This window comes from Ursus americanus, chromosome 8, assembly GCF_024610735.1.
Source record: "Ursus americanus isolate L20-20 chromosome 8, mUrsAme1.1.p, whole genome shotgun sequence".
NCBI lineage: Eukaryota > Metazoa > Chordata > Mammalia > Carnivora > Ursidae > Ursus > Ursus americanus.
In genome coordinates this window covers 83,534,500-83,555,554 of record NC_142134.1, presented here as the reverse complement: position 1 = coordinate 83,555,554, position 21,055 = coordinate 83,534,500, and the positions used below count along the sequence as shown (strand labels likewise).

The 21,055-nt window shown below is 53.8% G+C and overlaps 1 protein-coding gene across 2 annotated transcripts in view; it reads left to right on the top strand.

Annotated features, from left to right (window-relative positions):
- Nucleotides 1-3,459: 3,459 nt before the first annotated feature.
- The window catches only part of PDE6B (phosphodiesterase 6B), a 33,318-nt gene continuing 15,722 nt past the window's right edge, over nt 3,460-21,055 (top strand). The window contains exons 1-5 of one of the 2 annotated variants that reach the window (XM_045774795.2): nt 3,460-3,999; nt 8,264-8,416; nt 8,708-8,797; nt 20,327-20,467; nt 20,559-20,633. In XM_045774795.2, the coding sequence (XP_045630751.2) occupies nt 3,460-3,999; nt 8,264-8,416; nt 8,708-8,797; nt 20,327-20,467; nt 20,559-20,633 (999 nt within the window). The remainder of the gene's footprint in view (nt 4,000-8,263; nt 8,417-8,707; nt 8,798-20,326; nt 20,468-20,558; nt 20,634-21,055) is intronic. The other variant, XM_045774796.2, reaches the window with a different exon arrangement.

The following is a 21,055-nucleotide window of genomic DNA, read 5'->3' as shown; positions in this document are numbered from 1 at the left end:
TGGAGTTCTCTTCATGTAATAGCTATTTAAGACATATTTCTTGTTATAAATGGCTCCCAGGGTGTACTTGCTAATTTTGAAATTCCACATTATGATGAGGTAAAATTAATAGGAACCTAGCAAAGGAGAAATCCCATTTCTCCTCAAACATCTCCCACATTCATTTGTGGAGAGGTTACCTGTTGTATCTGATGGGCCTTTGCACACAGGTGTACATCAGAGGTGTATCCACAGGCCCACCTCACCGGTGCACCTCTCAGGTGTACTCTGCTGGTGGACCTCACAGGTGTTCCTCACAGGTGTTCCTCAAGGGTGTTCCTCACGGGTGTTCCTCACAGGTGTTCCTCATGGATGTTCCTCACAGGTGTTCCTCACAGGTGTTCCTCACAGGTGCTCCTCATGGATGTTCCTCACAGGTGTTCCTCACGTATGTTCCTCACAGGTGTTCCTCACAGGTGTCCCTCACAGGTGCTCTTCATGGATGTTCCTCACAGGTGCTCCTCATGGATGTTCCTCACAGGTGTTCCTCACAGGTGCTCCTCATGGATGTTCCTCACAGGTGTTCCTCATGGATGTTTCTCACAGGTGTTCCTCACAGGTGCTCCTCACGGATGTTCCTCACGGATGTTCCTCACACACATTCATCACAAGAACATCTCAAACTTGTACTCATAGGTGTAGCTCAGGCACACATCACAGCCACATCCTGCAAGTATGCCTTACGAGTGTACCTCGAAAGTGTATTTCACAGGCTTATCTCATAGGTGTATCCCTAACTGCATCAAGGGTCCACCCCTTCAGGGCTGCTCAGGGGCCCCAGGTATTATCAGTGGGTATGTCAGGAAATGAGATGAGGGAGTGCAGGAGCCAATCCAGCCAATGTGTTGTTCAGCAGTTATCCTGGGGCCCCACAGGGAAGGGAGCTGGGGTATTTACACATGACCCCATGGGTCACAGGTCAAGGACTCCTCCAGGGAGTCCTGACACCTCTGGGCTCCCACACCTGCAAACACTGCAGGCTCAGGGGCAAAGAAATGCACAGGTAAAGTGACACAGGTACCACAGTGTAGGTCTGGTGGACACACTCTGTAATGGCGGGGCGGGGGGAGGACACACTCATGCTCTGAGCTCCCTTCTGCTCCAGCCCATCACCCCAAGTGTCTGGCTGTGGCACGATAGTGCCCCGAGCTCCTCAGCCAGCACCCTCCTCTGCTCCCCACCCACTCTGCCAGGAGCCCCCTCCATCTCACCAACCTTGAGTACATTGTGCCTCCGAACCCAGGGCCATGTCATTCCCACTGCTGTGACCTAGCCCTACGGCACCCAGACATAGGTGCGCCCTTCACCAGCAGGCCTCCCCTGCCCCAGCAGGCCTGCCCCACCCAGTGTTTCACAGGCAGGTGACCTGCACACCTATGCCCCCTGCCCTCAGCCCTGCAGGCAAGGATCCAGCTGGCAGGAGTGGGGGAACAGAAGCAGGGAGGGTGGTTGCAGCCGAGTGTGCCTCGGGGTGGAGTGAGCCAAGGGAAGTGTCCCCCCAAAGACCCTGCTGCCCTGGGCTGCTCAGCCAGATGGCTGCCTCATTGGCATGTCCCTCACATCAGGCATAATTTGGACTGCAGCTCTGAGCGTCTGGAGACAATACGCTGGAAGGCTCTGGAAGCTGTCTGGGGACTGAATTCAGAGCAAGGTGACCCCCAACCCTGGCCCCAAATCGCAGCACCTGCCTCCCTGTTCTCCCCCAGTCCCCAGGCAGAACTCACTATTTTTAGGAAAAGTGGGATGCTTAGAGCAGATCCCTGAAAGGAGTCTGCTGCGTGACTAAGCAGAGACAAGAATGTCACAGCACAAGGGCCTGTGCCCGGCGCTCAGCCAGCTGGGCCCATTGTGGCCAGCACAGCTGCAAGATGCCAGCCCAGAGCCCACGTGGAAAGACCCCCAGAACCAAGGCTTGTGCTGAGGAAACATGTCTGGGCACAAGAAGTCCCCTGGCCCTGCGATCACACATGTGCACACTCACACGTGTGTGCATATATGCATGCTCATACGTGCACAAACCACAGCTTTACCAGCTGAATGCAGCAAACTTCAGAACCACACACAAACCCTGCATCCTGGTTGAAAGGCAACGTGAGGAAGCCTTAAGCCTTTCCCTCAGTCGAGGCCCCTGGTTTGTGATGCCTGGTCCTTGGCTTGGAGGGGCCCAAAGTCCTTCCAGCTACACTCTTCTGCTTCCGCCTGTGTGGGCAGGGTTATGGCTGCTGCCGCCAAAGGTGAGCCCAGAATGCCAGGTGCCCACCTGGTCTCTGCTGAGTGACGTGCACATCTGGCTTACACCACGGACGTTAAGTCCTACCCCCAGCCTTCCAGCGGCCCATGGGCATGCACACGCGTGCATTTGTACACTCGACGCACACACATATATGCATATGCAGTGTGCACATACACGTGCACACAGTCTCTTAAGAGAAGTAAAGGGCACTCAGGAGCTGGAGAGTCACACACACATGGAGCCCGTCCTCCAGTTTTAATGCAACCTTTTGGTCACACATGGCCCATAGAGAAGCGAGCATCCATGTAACACCCAGGCAGGTGGACAGGAGAGAGGCACCAGCTGCTGTCTAGGACGCCAGTCCCTGTTTGAAGCACAGAAGCTCAGGGACAACCTTGTCTACACAACACGGCAGTGCCCACAGCGTGGCTGTGGATTCTGTGTGAGGAGAGGGTCCAGCAGTGTGAATAAAAGTGCCCAACAAGTAAGGATTGGGCCAAGGAGAGAGATGTGTGGTGGGGACTCACTAAGACAACCTCTAACTAAGGATGGTGGCTCTTAACAGAGACTCTCTCTTGTGCCCTCAGGTGACCTACTGTCACTTACAACCCCCCCCCAGGCCACCCCCTCACCATCAAAGAGAAGGGAAAGTCTCTGCAAAACCCCACCTCTGGTCCCACCTTCACAATGGATGCTGGGCCACCTTCCTCCCCTCTCGTCACTTCCCTCCATGAGGGTGGAGCCACGGAGCTGCACTCGCTGACCTCTGGCACTGGACAGGGGTCTCCCCTCCCTGCCTAGGGCTGGGTTGCCTCTCCCCGAGGCGGGGCTGGGGCCCCACCTTCCCAGCACACTGGAGTCCAGGTCTGAGTGCCAGGAGACGTGGGGCTGCCTGTTGGACCATCTGGATTCTCAGGCAATCCCCCAGGCAGAGAGGGCCGTGGTGTCTGTGGGATTACCCTCTCCGGGGGATTAGGTGGAAGGGCCTGCTCCACTGGCTGCCCAGGACCCCTGCCACAGGCAGCAGCCCCCGGGGCTGTGACCCAGCTGCCCCCATTCCAGGAGGTCTGATTTTCCCAGGGGCGGGTAGCGGAAAGTCCAAGATCTAAGCCGACGGGGGCAGGCATGGGTGAGTCAGCTGGTGTCCTCCCAGGGCTCAGTAATCGTCCCTAAGAAAGGCTTTGCTGATGACAGTGTTTGCTGGGAGTCTGCGTGTGCCTGGGGACCGGCCGCGTCTCGCAGACAGGCGGTGGGACACCATGAGCCTCAGTGAGGACGAGGTGCAGCAGTTCCTCGACCAGAACCCCGGCTTCACGGACGAGTACTTTGGGAGGAGGCTGAGCCCCGAGCATGTGGCCGGCGCCTGCGAGGAGGGACAGCCGGTGGACTGCACCAGCTTCCGCGAGCTGTGCCAGGTGGAGGAGAGCGCAGCCTTGTTCGAGCTGGTGCAGGACATGCAGGAGAGCGTGAACATGGAGCGCGTGGTCTTCAAGATCCTGAGACGCCTCTGTGCCCTCCTGCACGCCGACCGCTGCAGCCTCTTCATGTACCGCCAGCGCAACGGCGTGGCCGAGCTGGCCACGCGCCTCTTCAGTGTGCAGCCCGCCAGCGTCCTGGAGGACTGCCTGGTGCCCCCAGACTCTGAGATCGTCTTCCCGCTGGACATTGGGGTTGTGGGCCACGTGGCTCAGACCAAGAAGATGGTGAACATCAAGGACGTGGCAGAGGTGGGTCCTGGCCCACAACCGACCGGGTCGGCAAGGGGTCCCTACGGGCCCCATGCAGCGGGTCAGCCTGCAGGCCGTGTGGGGACCTCTGGTCCAGGAAGGCGGCCCCGGGGAAGAGGGCTGGCTGGGCCAGAGCTTGCAGAGAGGAAGGAAGCCAGCCTTGAGGTGGCTGGGAGGGTGGTCTGGGCAGGCCCCACTACCCCGTTGACCCACAGGTCCCTGAATGGAGGACTGGGGAGGAAGGGGTCAGAGCAGGGGTTGGTGCAAAGGCCCAGAAAGGAAGGGCCAGTGGACTCCAGAGTCCAAAACTCACAACCCCATAGGAGACCATGCTGCTTCCTGGCCCAGGCAAGTTTGGGGGTTTAGCAGAAGCAGCGGGGAGACCAGGGCTGGTCCAGGCTGGGCAGGAAAGATAGACAGCAGTGCTTGGAGCTGAGATTCAGGAGGCCAGGGTCTTGCTGGGGGTGGGGAGCTAGTGCACTAGGACTTCAGGAATCCTGGGGTGGAAGCCAGGGTGGGTGGGGCTAGGGGGATAGAGGTGCCTGTTGGATGCATGTGTGAGGGACAGAGGCCCCCAAAGCAAGCATGGGGATGAGGGGCTCCAAGAAGAAGGAGCAGGAAGAGGCTGCTGGGGGAGAACAAGAGCCACCGGCTCCTCCCCTGCTCTCCCTTCCCCACCTCTGAGAGGGGGAAGCAGGAGCCCTGAGCTGGGTCAGCCTCTTCCGTGTTCTGTGAAGGAATCCAGAGGGGCTTGCCACCAGGACAGGTTTCTCCTGAAACAGCCAGTGTCCCCGAGTCCCTGGAGACAAACGGACGTACACCACACCCCCCGGCCCTCTGGGGCCTGGGAAGGAAGTGACTGCAATCCTCTTAAATTTATCTGTTCTAAACAACCCTGGGTCCAGCGACCTGAATATAGTAATCTCTGGGATTAGCTGCCTCTTCACTCCATTTTAAGAAATAGGTCACCCCATGCATCAGAATATCAGGTGCCTGAACTCCCAGGAGGAGAAGGAATCCGGCAGCTGGGAGAGGTGCAGGGGTTGTGCTGGGGACTTCTGCTGCCCTTTCTCTCCCTGTATCTTGTCCTCTCCCTTCTCAGAGTCCGGGGTGGACCTCTCAGCCCCCAGGGCTCTGTCCTCAGGCTGCCCATCCCCCAGCCTGCGCTGAGGGTCCGCTTCAGGCGGCATGGCTGCTCTAGGTCCTGTGCCCTTCCCCTCCCTGGGGCTTTGGCTTCTCGAGACCCTCCCACCTCCATCAGGACAGCCTACTCTGATCTCTCCCCAGGGGGCGAGGGGCCCCGTGTTGGCCTCAACCCTCAGGGCTGTGCTGGGTCCTGTTGGTCCAGATGCATTGGAACTGAGGGCAGAGGCAAAATCACCCAAAAAGTCAGTTTCCATTAAGTGGGTCTTGAAGACCTAAGCTCTGCAAGTGTTAGGGTCCTGGACTCAAGCTGTCTTCAGGGGGGAGACTGAGGCAGAAAGCCTCGCTCCATCTGAGACTCCAGCACCTTCCTCGCTTGAAGAGAAAAGCGTGGGGGGCTGTCTTTGGAGAGTGGTGCGTGGCTGGAGGACAGGGACTCCTTGCAGGCAGCAAGGACGAGGACACCTCGGGGCTGCAACATCACCCCACCACCACTTTGCAGCTCTTAAGACCCCCGAGGGCTCATGGCCAGGCAGCTAGGCAGAAGGCCCTGGGAGGCTGTGGAGGGGACACGGCTCAGCCATTGCCCTCAAGCAGCTGAGTGGGACCACACCCAGGTCCTGGCTCTGTGGTGGTGTCTGACCCCCCCTTAAGAAGCTGTGGGCCCAGAAACAGCCCGTGATGAGGGTCCCGTGTGTTGCCAAGGCGTCCAGACCCCAGCTGTGGCAGCCAGCTATTGTGGGGTCAAAGGAGGCTGGACTGGCATTAGGGACACAGCTTTGTGGGGAAGCTCTGGGAGCCAGGCCAGCTCAGAAGAGGGAGGAGGGCAGCAGCACCAGGCTGGCCCTCCAGTGCACAGATGGGCCAGGTGGGGTGGGTGCTGCAGGTGACAAGGATGAGGGTCTAGGCAGTGGGGGCAGCATTGGGGCACTTCAGAGCAATCACAGGACCCCTAGACCTACGGAAGCTGAGGGAGAGGGAGGTGCCTAGGTGACACCAGGGTGCTTTCCATGGGTGATGGGTGGGTTCCAACCCCTGGAATGGGGGGCACGAGAGCATGGATGTTTTGGGAATGAGGCTTAGGATGCAACGCCTGGGGCTGGTCCTACTGTAACACTGCGGTTATGGGGCTTCTGGGAGCCTAAGCGTCACCTGTTGTCCTCAAGGTGGTTGGGGCTCTGAGCGAGGCTCCGGGACTGCCACGTCTGACTCGGTAGAGAAGCCGGGTGGGAGCCTTGATACAGAGGCAGTGGAGCAGAAGATGCAGGCGGGGAACCAAACAGGCACAGGGTACAAAGATGTGGAATGCAGGCGACCCCAGCCCTTGGGCATCTCTGCTCAGAGAGCACAGCTCCTAGCCAGAGCCTGCTCTTAACCTTCCTGAGGCTCCCTGTGCCTTGCACCTAGGGTGTGGGAGCTGATGAGCTGCTGACCGCTGCAGCCACAACCATGGGGTGAAGGCCCCAAGTGTGGCAGGAGCAAGAGGGGGTGTCTGGTGGGTGCCGTGGAGCACCTGGGAGCAGGGGACACTGTGCAGGACTGCAGGTGGGAGCAGGGGAGTGCAGCTGAAGGGCAGGAGGAAAGTCTGGGGCAGAGCCGAGGGCGGTGTGGCCAGCACTGCAGGACCCCAGAGCAGCAGCAGGTGCCAGGAAGGTGACCAGAGAGAGCACAGACATGGAACGGGGGGATGTGAAAACAGCCCTGAGTTCATGCCTGTGCTCAGCCCTGGGGTGAGGTGGCGAGACAGGAGTCCGCAAATGCTCTCCCTTCGGGTCACAGAACCTGGTGGTGCTGCCGCCTCCAGGAAGCCCATCTTGATTTCGCTTTGATGCCGGGTGCCCTGTGGCTGCGGGTGACAGCTGCCTCCCTGCAATCGGGCAGGAGAAGAGCGGGGACAAGTTGGCACCAGACACACACACCTCTTCACTAGAACACGGACTGTTCTCGTCCCCAGCAGGCCTCCTCTCACCTCCCGCTGGCCTGAATTGTGGCCCAGCTGCCCATGCCCGGGAGGCTGGAGAGTGGACGCGGCATCCTGGGGCTGCAAGGAGCCCGAGCCATGGAGAGGGCACAGCAAGTCCCGTGGGGTCAGTCACCCCTCTTCTGCCACAGGACCAACAGTCCTTGAGTAAACCCAAAAGAGCTCCTTTAACAACAAATAATAATAACAAAATGTAGGGAGAATTTACAGGGATTTCCTCACTCAACCCAAGCTGACCAGTGAGGAGAGGGGCCTGGGGCCATCCCATCACACGGTGGCAGGTCCAGACCCCAACCCGGGCAGTCCAACTCTGAGCTGTCCCCTGCAGCTCTGCAGAGGGTCACGTTGGCCTCGTTTAAATAAATCATCAGCACCCAGGAACTAGGAGCTGGAGCTGGAGTCACACCCACCCTGCAGGGCAGGGTCCTAGTCACCTGGAGGGTCCTCGTCCTGGTAACACCCCAACACCTGGGCCAAAACTCAGCTGCTCTGTTGCCTGTAGATACAGAACTTAAGAGCCGCTCAACCAGCCCCTAGTCAAGGAGAGGCCCCGGGGAGCAACTGTAGGGCGAGCGGGACCTGCCCTGGGGGCCACGAGTGGACGAATGCCTTATCAGATGGGCGACAGGTCCCATGAAGCAGACGCTGGCTGGAGCAGGGCCTCAGAAGACCCGTAGGGGACCCTCCACCCAACTCACACTCACCCTTTATTCAGCCAACACACTTTTGGGGAGGAGCCTGCGGGGCTGGCCTCAGGGCAGGTGAAGGCAGGAGAGGGCAGCCTGAGCTCAGAGGGGCTTATAGTCAGGCAGCTGGACAGCTCAGAGGTTCCCAAGAAGCTGGCTTGGCCAGAGGACAGCAGGTGTGGGAGGACCCAGGCCGTGGGAGGACGCGGCAGAGTCTGTGATGGAGGGCTGGGGTTACTGGCTCCGGGGGGTGGGGTGGGGGGGATAAGGCTGGAGCCACAAGGATAGGCCATGGGCCGTGTGCTCTTACACTGCCTGGGCTCCTGATGCCCGGCGCAGGGCCACGAGGGCTCAGCACCAGCCTGCACAGTGGTCTCTGAGCAGCTTAGCCCTGTCCCCGCCGGGGTCACAGACCGACGTGACGGCCTCTCTTCTCTCTTCTCTTGCTGCCCAGTGTCCCCACTTCAGCTCCTTCGCCGATGAGCTGACCGACTACGTGACAAAGAACATTCTGGCCACGCCCATCATGAACGGCAAAGATGTGGTGGCCGTCATCATGGCTGTGAACAAGCTGGACGGCCCGTGCTTCACGAGTGAAGACGAAGACGTGAGTGCTGGGCGTGCGCGTCTGTGTCCCCGGGTCTGTCCCGTGCCTGGCGGGCGCGTGCCCGTTCCCTTGGTGTCCGCATGCGCTCCCCTCTGCTGCTTGGCTCCGTGAGGTCATCCCTGTCTCTTTCACACCTCTGAGTGTGTCTTCACACGCACAGGCCTGCGTGTGCCGAGATCGGTGCCATGTATGGGCCCTGCTCCGGGCAGCTGGGCGCCTCCCCACCCTTGCACGCCTGAGTACCTTCCGAAAACGGGCTTTCTAATGACTGTTGTTGTGACTCCGTCTCAGGTTTTCTTGAAGTACCTGAATTTTGGCGCCTTAAACCTGAAGATCTACCACCTGAGCTACCTGCACAACTGCGAGACGCGCCGGGGCCAGGTACCTGCGCGGGCACCCAGCCGAGGCTGTCCGCCCCCTCCCCGCCCTCCGAACGGTCTGCGCGCGTCCAGGTCCCCGTGCGGCCTCTGGGCAGAGACGATGCTGGGCCTGGGAGGTGCAGGGCCCGCAGCGGCAGGTCCCCGCGGCCGTCCGTGGCTGCAGTGTGATGCTGCGAGGGTGTCAGCTGGGACCTCACGAGAGGTAGGGTGTCTCACCCCGTCTGCCCACCCTGACTCACCCCAGCCCAGGTGCGTGTGAGGCCGGCAAACGCCGCAGGCACCACCCGTCCTCAGAAGCCGCATCAAACCCTCCTCGGGAGGAGCTGGGGTGAATGACGAATGGACAATGGGGACAGAGTTTCTCCCACGGGGTGGCTGAGTCCCCTGGTGGGTTTGGCCCCTAGGTGCACAGGATAACCATTGCTTCCAGGGCTGGAATCTGCCTCCTGCACAACCTCTCCCCCAGCGAGGAGGGTGTGGGGCCTGATGGGAGCAAGGTGGGGACTTGTGTTTCGGGAATGGGTACAGAGCTGGCGGGCATGTGAGGGGGGTCCCCTCTGTCCTCCTGCCTCAGTCCCTGGCCCACCGGAGCCCTGGAAGACAGTGAGTGGGCCCTGGGAGAGGACAAAGAAGCAGCTCTCGTTCCTCTGGGCCTGGGGCTTGGAAAGCTGTATAAGAAGTGGCCTTCGGGCTGAGCCTTAGAAGATGTGGAGGGTGACCTGGTCACTGCACGCCCTCCCCGCTTTCTGTTCCGTCTGCAAATGCTGTGTGCGTCCTGGTCACCTGCTGTCAACTTGCTTAAAATGATGAGACATTCCTCTGCTTATCTCAGCATCTAGAAGGGCTATCTGGGTGCCTCCTCCTGACCCATGGGCTACGGAAGGAGCAGGCTGAGCAGGGGGTCTGGGATCCCTTGAGGGTATCTTTTGACCCTAGGCCAGCCCCACTGACTGGGAAAGAAAGAAAAAGCCTCTGAGAGAGACACCTCCCACAGTCCATGGCTGTGCGGCAGGGCCGTGGAGGACCCTTGGGGGAGGACAAGAAGTTACCCTGGGCAGAGGGAAGAACATGGCCCGAGGCCTTGGAGGAAGTGATGGCACAACTGGGGGTAGGTCAGGGCTCAGAGCCAACTGGGGAGCAGTGAAGGGCTGTGAGGCTGGCCTGACACATGAGACTGGTTTCTAGAAAGGTTTCTAGAAAGGTCCTTTTTTGGTGGAAGTCGCCGTGAGCCCCACACTGCAGGAGCAGGGTTCTCCACTGGAGACATGTCTCCTTTCACCCTTCCATTGATTTATATTACAATTTGTCTACATCCGTCTGGAGTCGTGGGTGTTTCGGTTATAACCCTGGTCAACTTGACTGATTTTGTTGTTCGGTCTGTTCTGACTGTGGCCACTGGGAGCCTCTCAGCGGGCTCTCGAGCCGGACATAACCCATCAAGCCCGTCACTCTGGGTGTTTTCAGTGTTTTGGGTTGGTGGGTGGGTAGGGTTATCGGTTTGGGGGGGGGTGCACGCTCCGCACGTCCTGGGACAAGCAGACGCTCCAGACTCATTTGTATATTTCCTGTGTGGTCCTGGAATCAGCAGCCCCTCCAGGAGTGCACTGCTTTAATCGGGGAATGGTCTTAGAGATCCGGGCACTGGCTGTGCCCTTGGCTACTGGGGTGTCGGAGCAAGGAAGTACATGTGCACGTGCCGGCCTGGGCATGGACACAGCTGCAGACAGTTCTGCGCGTAGGCACGAATCGACAGGAAGTCAAAGCTGCGTTCTTGCTCGTGCCTCCCACGCGCTCTGTCAGCACACGAGCACTCTGGCCTCCCCGCTTTTGCTGGGATGCAAGTTTCCACTCCCGCAGTGAGATACCTGGCTCCCATCACCCACCACGCGTTTACTTACCTGCTCACTTCCCGCGTATGTGCACGGCAAGAACAGAACGGCTAACCCTTTCCCCAAGGGCGACAGTTTTATCAAGCAGAGGACAGGGTTGACGGGCAGCTTCTTTTGTCTTTAGTCTTACAGACTCTGCTCATTTCCAAAAGTACTTCACTCAGCACCTTTTCTCCTCCTCCTTCAGTGAGGTGGTTCAAGCGCTAGGGTTTGATTCTCTTGTCAGAGTCTGCGTTCGTTCCTTCGTGGGATCCCCCGACCCGCTAAACGGCTGCTTTACGGGCACACGCTCATTGCTTGTGCTGCAGATCTCTGCAGGCCTAACACAGGCATCATGACAGGCAGGCACTGGTAGATGCCATACGGCATAACCCACTGCCCTAAAGACCCGCTGTGTTCCACCTGCCCCTCTCTCCCCGCGGCCCCCACCCGGCCCCGGCAACCGCTGATCTCTTGGCTGTGTCCACGGCTTTGCCTTTTCCAGATTGTCATCAAGTTAGAGCCATGCAGCGTGTAGCTGTTTCAGACTGGCTTCTTCCCCTTAGCAAATGCACTTAAGATTCCTCCGTGTCTTTTTATGGCTTGACGGCTCGTTTCTTTTTAGTGCTGAATAATATTCCACTGTCTGGATGGGTCACGTCCACCCGCGGAAGCTGCTTCCTCCAGCTTGGGGACAATCATGAATAAAATTGCTGTAAACACTTGTGTGCAGCTTTGCGTGTACGTGTAAGCTCTCAGTTCAGTTGGGTCCAAGGAGTGCGATTGCTGGTAGTGTGGCATGACTGTATTTTACCGTCTGAGAAACTGCCGGAAAGCAACTGTGCCATTTCGCGTTCCCATCAACGACGAAGGAGAAGTCCTACGGCTCCGCAGCCTCGGCAGCCTTTGGTGTCGTCAGTTACTTGCATTTTAATCTTTCTAACGCATGTGTCTCATTTTTGTTCTAACCTACAATTCCCTGTAATACAAATACTGTTGAACAACTTTTCATGCACTGGTCTGCCATCTGTATACCTTATTCTTTGGCGAGGTGTCTGTTCAGATCTTTGCCCATTTTTAAATTAGTTTTCTGTTTTCTTATTATTTAAAATTTTTGTAAATTTTGGATACAAGTCCTTTATCAGATGTGTGTTTTGCAAATATTTTCTCCAAGGGTATAATTTGTTTCTTCATTCCCTTCACAGTGCATTTGGAAAAACAGTTTTAAATTTTAAGAAAGTCCAACTTAATAATTTTTCCTTCATGAAGTGTAGTTAGTTGTTGTATCTTAAAACTCATTACCATGTCCATCAATAGATGGTTGAATGGGTAAAGTATGTGGGAGATTATATATATATATATATATATATATATATATATATATATATATATATATGCAATGGAATATTATTCAGCCATAAAAAAGAATGAAATCTTGCCACTTGCAACGACATGGATGGAGCTAGAGAGAATAATGCTAAGCAAAATAAGTCAGAGAACGACGAATACCCTGTGATCTCACTCATATGTGGAATTTGAGAAACAAAACAAACACGCAAAGGGGAAAAACCAAGAAGCAGACCCTTAACTATAGAGAACACACTGACGGTTACCAGAAGGGAGGTGGGGGTAGGAGAGATAGGGGATGGGGACTAAGGAGGGCGCGTGTCGTGATGAGCTCGGGTGATGTACGCAAGTGTTGAATCCCTGAAACCAGCGTAGCACTGTATGTTCATTAACTGGAATGAAGATAAACACTTGTTTTAAAACCCTCATCACGAAACTCAAGGTCGCCCATATTTTCTTCTATGCCATCTTCTAGGAGTTCCATAGCTTTGTGTTTTATAGTTAGGTCTACGAGTTAGTATTTATGAAAGCTGCAGGGTCTGAACCTAGATACCCCTGTTTGCACATGGATACCAAACTGTGCAAAACTACCCTTTCCCCATTGAATTGCCGTGGTGCTTTCATCACACTGCAGTTGTGTGGTTCTCTAGTTGTGTGGTTCCTGGGTTCTCTGTTCTGCTTTATTTATCTCTGCATCTATTTTTTCACTAATACCATAGCGTCTTGATCATTATAGCTGTATAGGCTTGAAATCAGAAATACAAATTCTCCAACTTTTTTTCTGCAGTATTATGCTGGCTATTCCAGGGTCGGGAGGAGGTGACTTTCCATATAAACTTTAAAATCAGTTTGTCCATACCCACAAAATATCTTGCTGGTATTTTAATTGGGACTGTGTTTGTTAATTTGTACCTAAGTATTTCATTTTTATGCTAATATAAGTGGTTTTGTGTTCTTAATTTCAAGTTCCGGGTATGTATTGCTGATATAAAGAAAAATGACTGGATTTTGTATATTAACCTTGTATGCTGTGACCTTAAAACAATCACTTACTAGTTCCGGGAAGGTTTTTTAAATTGATTCCTTGATATTTTCACAGAGACAGTCATGTCATCTGCAAGAAAAGACAGTTTTGCCCCTCCCTTCCCAATCTACATACATAGTATTTCTTTTTCTTACCTCATTGCACTTGCTAGGACTTCCAGTACAACGTTGAATATGAGTGGTGAGAGGGGGACACCCTTGCCGTATTCCCAATATTAGGAGGGAAACACCTAGTTTCTCACCATTAAGTTTGATGCTTGCTAAAGGGTTTTGTAGAATTTCCATCTAGCTAAGGAAGCTTTTTTCTATTTGGCATAGTTTTTATTCTGAATGAGTGTTGGTTTTTGTCAAATACTTTTTCTCCATCAATTGAAATGAATGTGTTACTTTTTCTTCTTTAGCCTGTTAATGTGGTAGATTATATTAACTGATTTTCAAATGTTGCGCCAGCCTTGTATACCTGGGATAAAATCCACTCACTCATGGAGTATACTTATTTTTATACCTTATTGGATTTGTTTTGTTAATATTTTATTAAGAATTTTTGCTTCTATGTTCATAAGAGATTTTGGTCTATAGGTTTTCTTTCTCGTGATGTCTTTATCTGGTTTTGGTATTAGGTAATGCTGGCCTTATAGAATGGGTTAAGAAGTGTTCCCTCTGCTTCTATTTTTTGAAAGAGATTGTAGTGAATTTGACATAATTTCTCCCCTAGGTTTGTTAGAATTCATCAATGAATTCACCAAGGACTGGTGTTTTCTTTTTGGAAGATTATTAATTATTATTCCAATATCTTTAATACACACAGTTCTGTTCAGATTACTCTATTTCATCCTATATGGGTGTTGGTAGTTTGCGTCTTTCAAGGCATTGAAAACTTCATTTTATCTAAGTTGTCACATTTTGGGGCTCAGTGTTGTTCTTAATGTTTATTTTTTTTCTTCTGCTTGCTTTAGGCTTAAATCGATTTTCCTTTTCTAGTTTCCTAAAATTAGATTATTGATTTTGGATCTTGCTTCTCCTCTCTTATGTCCATTTAATGTTGTAAACATCCCTCTAAGCACCACTTTCACTGTATCCCACAAATTTTAATAAGCTGTATTTTTGTTTTCATTGAGTTCAAACTCTTTATAAATTTCTTTGGAGACTTCTTCTTTGACCCATGTGTTATTTAGAGGAGTTCTGTTTCATATATTTTGGGATTTTCCAGCTACTTTCTGTTTAATTTCTGATCCCTGGCTTAATTCTGCTGTAGTATGATCATACATTCCTTATGCTTTTTATTCTTTATTTGTTAAGATGTGTGTCACGGTCCAGAATATGGTCTCTTCTGGTGAGTGCTCCATGTGGCCTTGAAAGGACATATGTTCTGCTGTTGTTGGACGGAGTGGTCTGCTGACGTCCACTATGTGCAGGGCTGTTTAGTTCCAGTCTTCTTACTGATTTCTGCCTGCCGATTTATCAATTACTGAAAGAAGAGCCCTGAAGTTAGCCAACTAGTGGGTTTATCTATTGATCTCTCGAGTTCTATCAGTTTTTGCTTCATGTAATTTGACGCTCTGTACTTAGGTCCATACACGTTAAGGATGTTATCTCCTTGGAGAAATGACCCCCTGTGTCGTTGCGTAACGTCCCTTTTTACCCCGGATAATTTTCCTTCTTCCGAACTCTGCTTTGTCTACCACTGATACAGCCACTCAGCTTTCTTTTGATTGGTGTTAGCATGGTATATATTTCTCCATCTCTTTACTTTCTTCCTAATTATTTTTATTTTGGTAAAAGATGCGTAACATAAAATTTACGATCTTAACCATTTTTAAGCCTGCAGTTCTTTCTGTTGTCCTGTTATCCCAGATCTAAACCAGGTAATAAGTATCATTCCAGCAAATGAATTGCCAATGCTTGGGAAATATGGCTTTCTGAAAATGCTTGTTTCCGGCTCCTCAGACCACACACATGTACAGATGTACTTCAAGTCCGAGCTCTAGCGTGGACTTCCAATGATGGACATCCTTTTCTCAGTTGTGTGCTTTGATTTCCTCCTCAGACATCACCTAGTCCTAGTAGAAAGCTGTTTCTGACACCTCATACTATGAACAACATTTTTAAGAACCCTAATTAATTTGCACAAAGCACAGGGCCCTACCTCACAGCCCTTTTTGGAGAAAGGTAGAAAGGTCTACCTTTCTCTCCAAAGAGACCAAACGTCGCCCAGTGACTGCAGACTGACAGCAGACCGCCACCCACACTGCTTGCAGTCATGCCTGGTATCTGCTCCTCTCTTGCTCTCCTTGAGCTGCAAGAGAGCAAGTACCCGGGAATTAAAGCAGTTCCTGCAGAGCTTGTCCCTGCCCTCCTCAAACCTTAGCAGCTCTCCAGGGTCCTAACCACCCCTCGGCAGGGCTATGGCCCCTCAGACCTGCCCTCCATTCTCCAGTCAAGAACTACTGACCACCCTTCTTGCAGACTCCACTCAGGGGCTCGTGTCAATCCCTTCCTGAAAGCAGCCAAGTCACTTTGGTCAGAGGGAACAGAAGCAACAAGGGAAACATTAGGTTTAGCCGAGGGTGCTGGGATTTCTCCCTGATCTCCTGCATCAAACTGACTGATCAGTTTTAGCTGAATGATTCCCACTGCCCAACAGTCCAGACTGCTCCAAGAGCTAGATGGAGGGCCCCATTGGTGAGGACTCTGGCCTCTCCAACCTTCTAGGCTGCCCATGTGCCCACAGCCTGCTGGCTCACTGTGAAGACCAGAGGACATGCACTGCCCCTCCCAGGACAGGACAGTTTCAGAAGGCCATATAGACAGCATGAGTGCCCCACTGCTGGCCTCATATTCTTGTTATGTGAACAAGTGGAAACACTCAGAAATCAGGATATGTGAGTCAGGAAGCAACAAGGAGGGGCTGGCATGCCTCTCCACCCTGGGCACGGCCAGCCAACATTGTCGGTGAAGCCCCCACCGTGATGTCGCTGGACACAGAGTTGGGAAGAGATGCGCCATAGTGCAGACCATCTCTCCACCATAAATAACATCAGGAGCATGGAAAATAGTGAACTATAGTGAAATAACAAAGAAACAATGAGGTTGTGTACTTATACCTTTGTCTTAATATAATTTTCTTAATTTTTCAGTTCACATCATTTAATTTTAATAATGGCTGGGTTTAATAACTGACCCTCAAAATTCCTAACAATCGAACAACCAGCTCTCAGGAGCTTACCACTCAGTAAGAGCCCTGAGAGCCGAGGCTGACCGGAGTTCACTGGGTCACCTTTTCTGTCTGCCCCCACCCTCCAGGCATCCTGATATCCCCCTCCTGCAGTGGGAGTGTCAGGTTGGGCCTCACAGGCCAGCCTTCCCCTTCCAGAGGCTTTGCGGGCCTCGTGTTGTCCGTCCCCAAATGCAATTGGATGTCCCTTATTTCCAAAGTCACCAGGAGGCCCCTCACCGTTGCCCCCAGGTTTCTGTTTTGGAGCACGAATCCATGAAGGCAACACCTCAGCACCCAGCTGACCACGGCTCCTGGTCATGAAGTCACCTAGTGTTTGGTTCACTTAACAAGTGGTGGCACCGGTATGCTATGTGCTGATGACAGCAGACACAGGCTTAAGGTCAAGAGGGGGTGACCACTCCCCAGGAAGGGGTCGAGGTCCAGAAGATGAGGCGTGAGTTGCACCCTGAAAGAGGGGACAGGGGAAAGGCAGGGGCCCTTGCTGAGCCACACAAGGCCTAGTCTGACTCAACAAGTTTCCTATATTTTGAAGACGAGATTTCACTTAAGAATGTGAGTTTCTAACTTCTCTTGAAAGTCTGCAGCCTAGGGTGCCTGGGTGGCACACTCTTGATTTCAGCTCAGGTCTTGATCTCAAGGTTGTGAGTTCAAGCCCCGCATTGGGCTCCACACTGGGTGTGGAGTCTGCTTAAAAAATCAAGCAAGCAAGAAAGAAAGCAGGAGAGAGAGAAAAAGAAGAAAGAAAGAAAGAGAGAGAGAGAGAGAAAGAGAAAGAAAGAGAAAGAAAGAAAGAAAGAAAGAAAGAAAGAAAGAAAGAAAGAAAGAGAAAGAAAGAAAGAAAGAAAGAAAGAGAGAGAGAAAGAGAAAGAAAGAAAGAAGAAAGAAAGAAAGAAAGAAAGAAAGAGAGAGAGAGAGAAAGAAAGAAAGAAGAAAGAAAGAAAGAAAGAAAGAAAGAAAGAAAGAAAGAAAGAAAGAAAAGAAAGAAAGAGAAGGAGAGAGAAAGGAAGGGAGGGAGGGAGGGAGGAAGAAAAAGTCTGAGACCCTTCCACTGACCCTTAAGGCTGCTCCCTGAGGGTCCTGGCCTGCTCATCTCTAGCAGGCAACATGGAAGGGGTCAGCCAGGGTCAGGGGCCTCCTTGGTCTGGAGCCCAGGGCAGGAGGAGGCTTTCCCGGGAACACGATGAGTAGAAACAGGCTCCAAAGGTCCCAGGTTGGGGTCAAGGCAGTGGCTGAGAGGGTGTCCAGGAGGCCCAAACCACTGGACATTCAGGAAGAACCACCCCAGAGTAGCAGGGGACAGGCACTGCATGAAGACACCTAGATGAAGTTCCAGAACACTCCAGGGCTGGAGCTCCGAAGAGCTGTGGCAGGGATGGGGAGGGTGCTGTGCTGACGGGGGACTAAAATGCTCTCAATTCTGGCTATGCAGGTGCGTGCTGACATGAAAATCCACCCAGCTGTATTCCACCTCACTCACTTACTGTGTGTGCCAGACTCAACTCAGAAAGCTAAGAGGGAAACAGGAGGAGAGAGGAAGGGCAGAGGCCCTCGGTGAGCCACGAGCCCCTAGTTCCTCAGGGCCATACAAAAACTTGCTTCCGAACAGAGACCAGCACGTGGTGACTAGTCCCTGGTCTGATGGGAGCAGGGGAGGGGCAGGGTGTGACGGGAGGCGCTCTGCCCGGAGGGAGGGATGGGAGGAGATAGGGAGTCAGGGAGGGTCTCCCTTAGGAACTGTGCTGTGACGCACAAGGCCTTCTCCTCCCCATGTCTTCCTCCTGGCGGTGGTGCTTTGGGGACCAAAGTCTTCAGGTAGCTCAAAAATTAGATGTGCTGCCCAGACACACACCCTCCCCGTACCCCAGCAGGACCACGACATCTCCAGCTGTCCCAGACACCTCTGAGCACCTGCCTCCCCCCATTCTTACCCCTCTGGTGTGTGTTCTGGTCCCAACCAGGGCTTTGCACACCGGGGGAGCTCAGGGAGTATTTGTGGGTTAGACGCACGCTGACTAACACATTCACATGCACCTTCGTACACAGGCTCACACTCACACATGGGATTCCTAAAAGCCAAGCACTCTTCTGAGAGCCTGACTCCTGTTCCACCAGTCTTCTTCCCAGTATCGGCGGGGGGGGGGGGGGGAGTGAAACATCATTATCCCCATGTTACAAGTGGGGAGAGTGAGGTCTGGAAGTTAGCCAACCTTCCTAAGATCAGAGCTGAAGAGAAGCAGATCAGCACCCTTGCTTGCTAGGTGTGGAGGAAAAGGGTAAAGAGTTCAGTATCCAAGCCATTAGCCATGGAGGACTGGGGTGCTCAGCCAGCAGCTCAAAGATGAAGGAGACACAGTGCAGTGCATGAGTGACCACAAGGCCCTGCCCTCCCCTGCTGTGCACGTGCAGATGCCCAGGTGGCATCTGGCTCCAGGACCTTGGAATTCAGACAGTCTGACTTAGACTTTCAAACCTCACAGCTTTCCATGCAAGCAACAAACACAGAGGTACGAGGGGCTCAGGTGCAAGGTACTGTGCTAGCCATGGAACAGCTGCACCTTCTGGCCTCATGGAGCTGATGGTGGAGTGAGGAGACAATGAGATTGCACCTCCATGAGGTCAGAATGAAATAGGGTGTTGTAAGGGTCAGGGTTGGCAGGTGTTTAGGACAGGCCTTCCAAAGATGACTATAGGCTGAGACTCAAAGATGAGGAAGCCCTGGAATGAGTGCTGTAAAGAGGACGGAGCTTGTACAAAGGCCCTGTGGTCAATCAGAGTGAGTGCTAAGGGCACGTAGGAGTGCCTTGGAGAGCGATGGGCAGAGAGGGGGCAGGGCCAGTCCACCAGGAAAGCCTCCTCCACCAATGGAGAGTGGTGGCTGGAAAGAGATCTCCATGAGCCTTGTACAGTAATGGAGAACATTAGGGTTAAGCTGCCTTCTGGTGAGAACACTCCAGGGCAAGTGGGGTCTCCAGAGCCCATTCCTGACTGTGACAGCAAAGGGTGGGGAGCTACAGAGGGCCTGAGAGGGGCTGACAGGAGGGGAACCATGCAAGGAAGAATCATGGTGGCACCAGGCAACCCAGGGAGGGTTTGGCACCAGCCAACACTTAGTAGAGGCCAGAAGATACACGAGGTGGTAAGTGGTGCAGTCTGGAGGCACCTGTCTTTGGGCACAGCTGAGGAAACCGAGAAGCTCAACCCAGGCAGGTGAGGGGTCAGAGTTCGTCTGCGCCTGGCCAGTGACCCTGGACAGGAGCCTGGGCTTCCGTTGTGGGTCAATGTCCTGGGGAGGTCTGGCCAGCGCCTCATGGAGCATGTCAATGAACTATCACTCTCACCTCATTGTGTGGCTTCCAAAACGCAATGAACCCTGCTCTCAAAGCCCAGCTTCTCAGGACTGGTTAGGGAAGGCAGGTTGGTCAGGGTTTTGCCTTTAAATTTTCATGCATTCACTTTCCACTCATTGACCCAGCCTGAGGTCAGCACCAGACCATGAGTGGCAATGACATGGCCAAAGCTTGGAGGCTTTACCTTCCAGTAGGTTTCAGGGTACCTGGGTCAAGGAGCAGGTAGTCATGTGCCGGGATGAAACCCTGGGTGATGGTACTCTGTGGAGATGCTGTTGGGAAAGGCACCATCAACCAGTGTCCCTCTGGAGCTCTGTGGTCAGATGCATGTGTACATGTGTTTTGGGTGTCACAAAGGTGTGGGGGGGGGGTCTGGCCACAGGCTCACAGGTGTGCCTCCCACATGCTACTGTGGTCACATTGGTGTGTGTATTGTGGGGGTGGCCCGAGGCTCACAGGTGCCCCCCAGGCGCTGCTGCGGTCAAGATGGTGTGTAATGGGCGACCACAGGCTCACAGGTGTTCCCCCTCAAGTGCTGCTGTGGTCACATAGGTGCGGGGGGGTGAGGGGTCTCCACAGGCTCACAGGTGTGCCTCCCCAGCTGCTACCGTGATCACCCAGGTGTGTGTGTGTGTGTGTGTGTGTGTGTAGCCACAGGCTCACAGCTGCTGCCCCCCATCCCCCAGGTGCTGCTGTGGTCGGCTAACAAGGTGTTTGAGGAACTGACAGACATCGAGAGGCAGTTCCACAAGGCCTTCTACACCGTGCGGGCCTATCTGAACTGCGACCGGTACTCGGTGGGCCTCCTGGACATGACCAAGGAGAAGGTGAGGCCTCAGTGCTCCACAGGCCTCCTGGCCAGGCTTGTCCTGCTCCTGTGCTGACTCACTGACTCTGTCCCTTCTCTTCTCTGCTCAGGAATTCTTTGACGTGTGGCCTGTGCTAATGGGAGAAGCCCAGCCTTACTCAGGCCCACGTACACCGGACGGCCGTGTGAGTCATGGTGGAGGGGGGACAGGCCCAGCCTGCGTACCTCAGTTTCCCTGGCTCCAACTCCAACTCCAGGGTGGGAAGGGGCCTGTCCCAGCCTGACTGAGGGTGGGAGAGGGAGGGCTACAGGAAGGGTGCGGGGCGGTGGGGACAGATGCTGTGTGCTGGCTGGCTACCTGACTGCTCTGGAGGGCAGGCTCTGAGTGCGCGCCTGCTGTCTCCCCTGACTCCAGCCCATGCTCTGGGGCCACATGGGGGTGTAGATCTCGTGACGAGGGTCATCAGCCCAATTGGAATGACCAGCATCTGTCCTCCTGCTGCCCCACACTTAAATCACTGTAGTATCTCCCATGTGGGACCATATATGTGTGTGTGCACACATGTGTGCGTGTGCATGAGAAGGGCAGGGTGACAAGGGTAAGAGA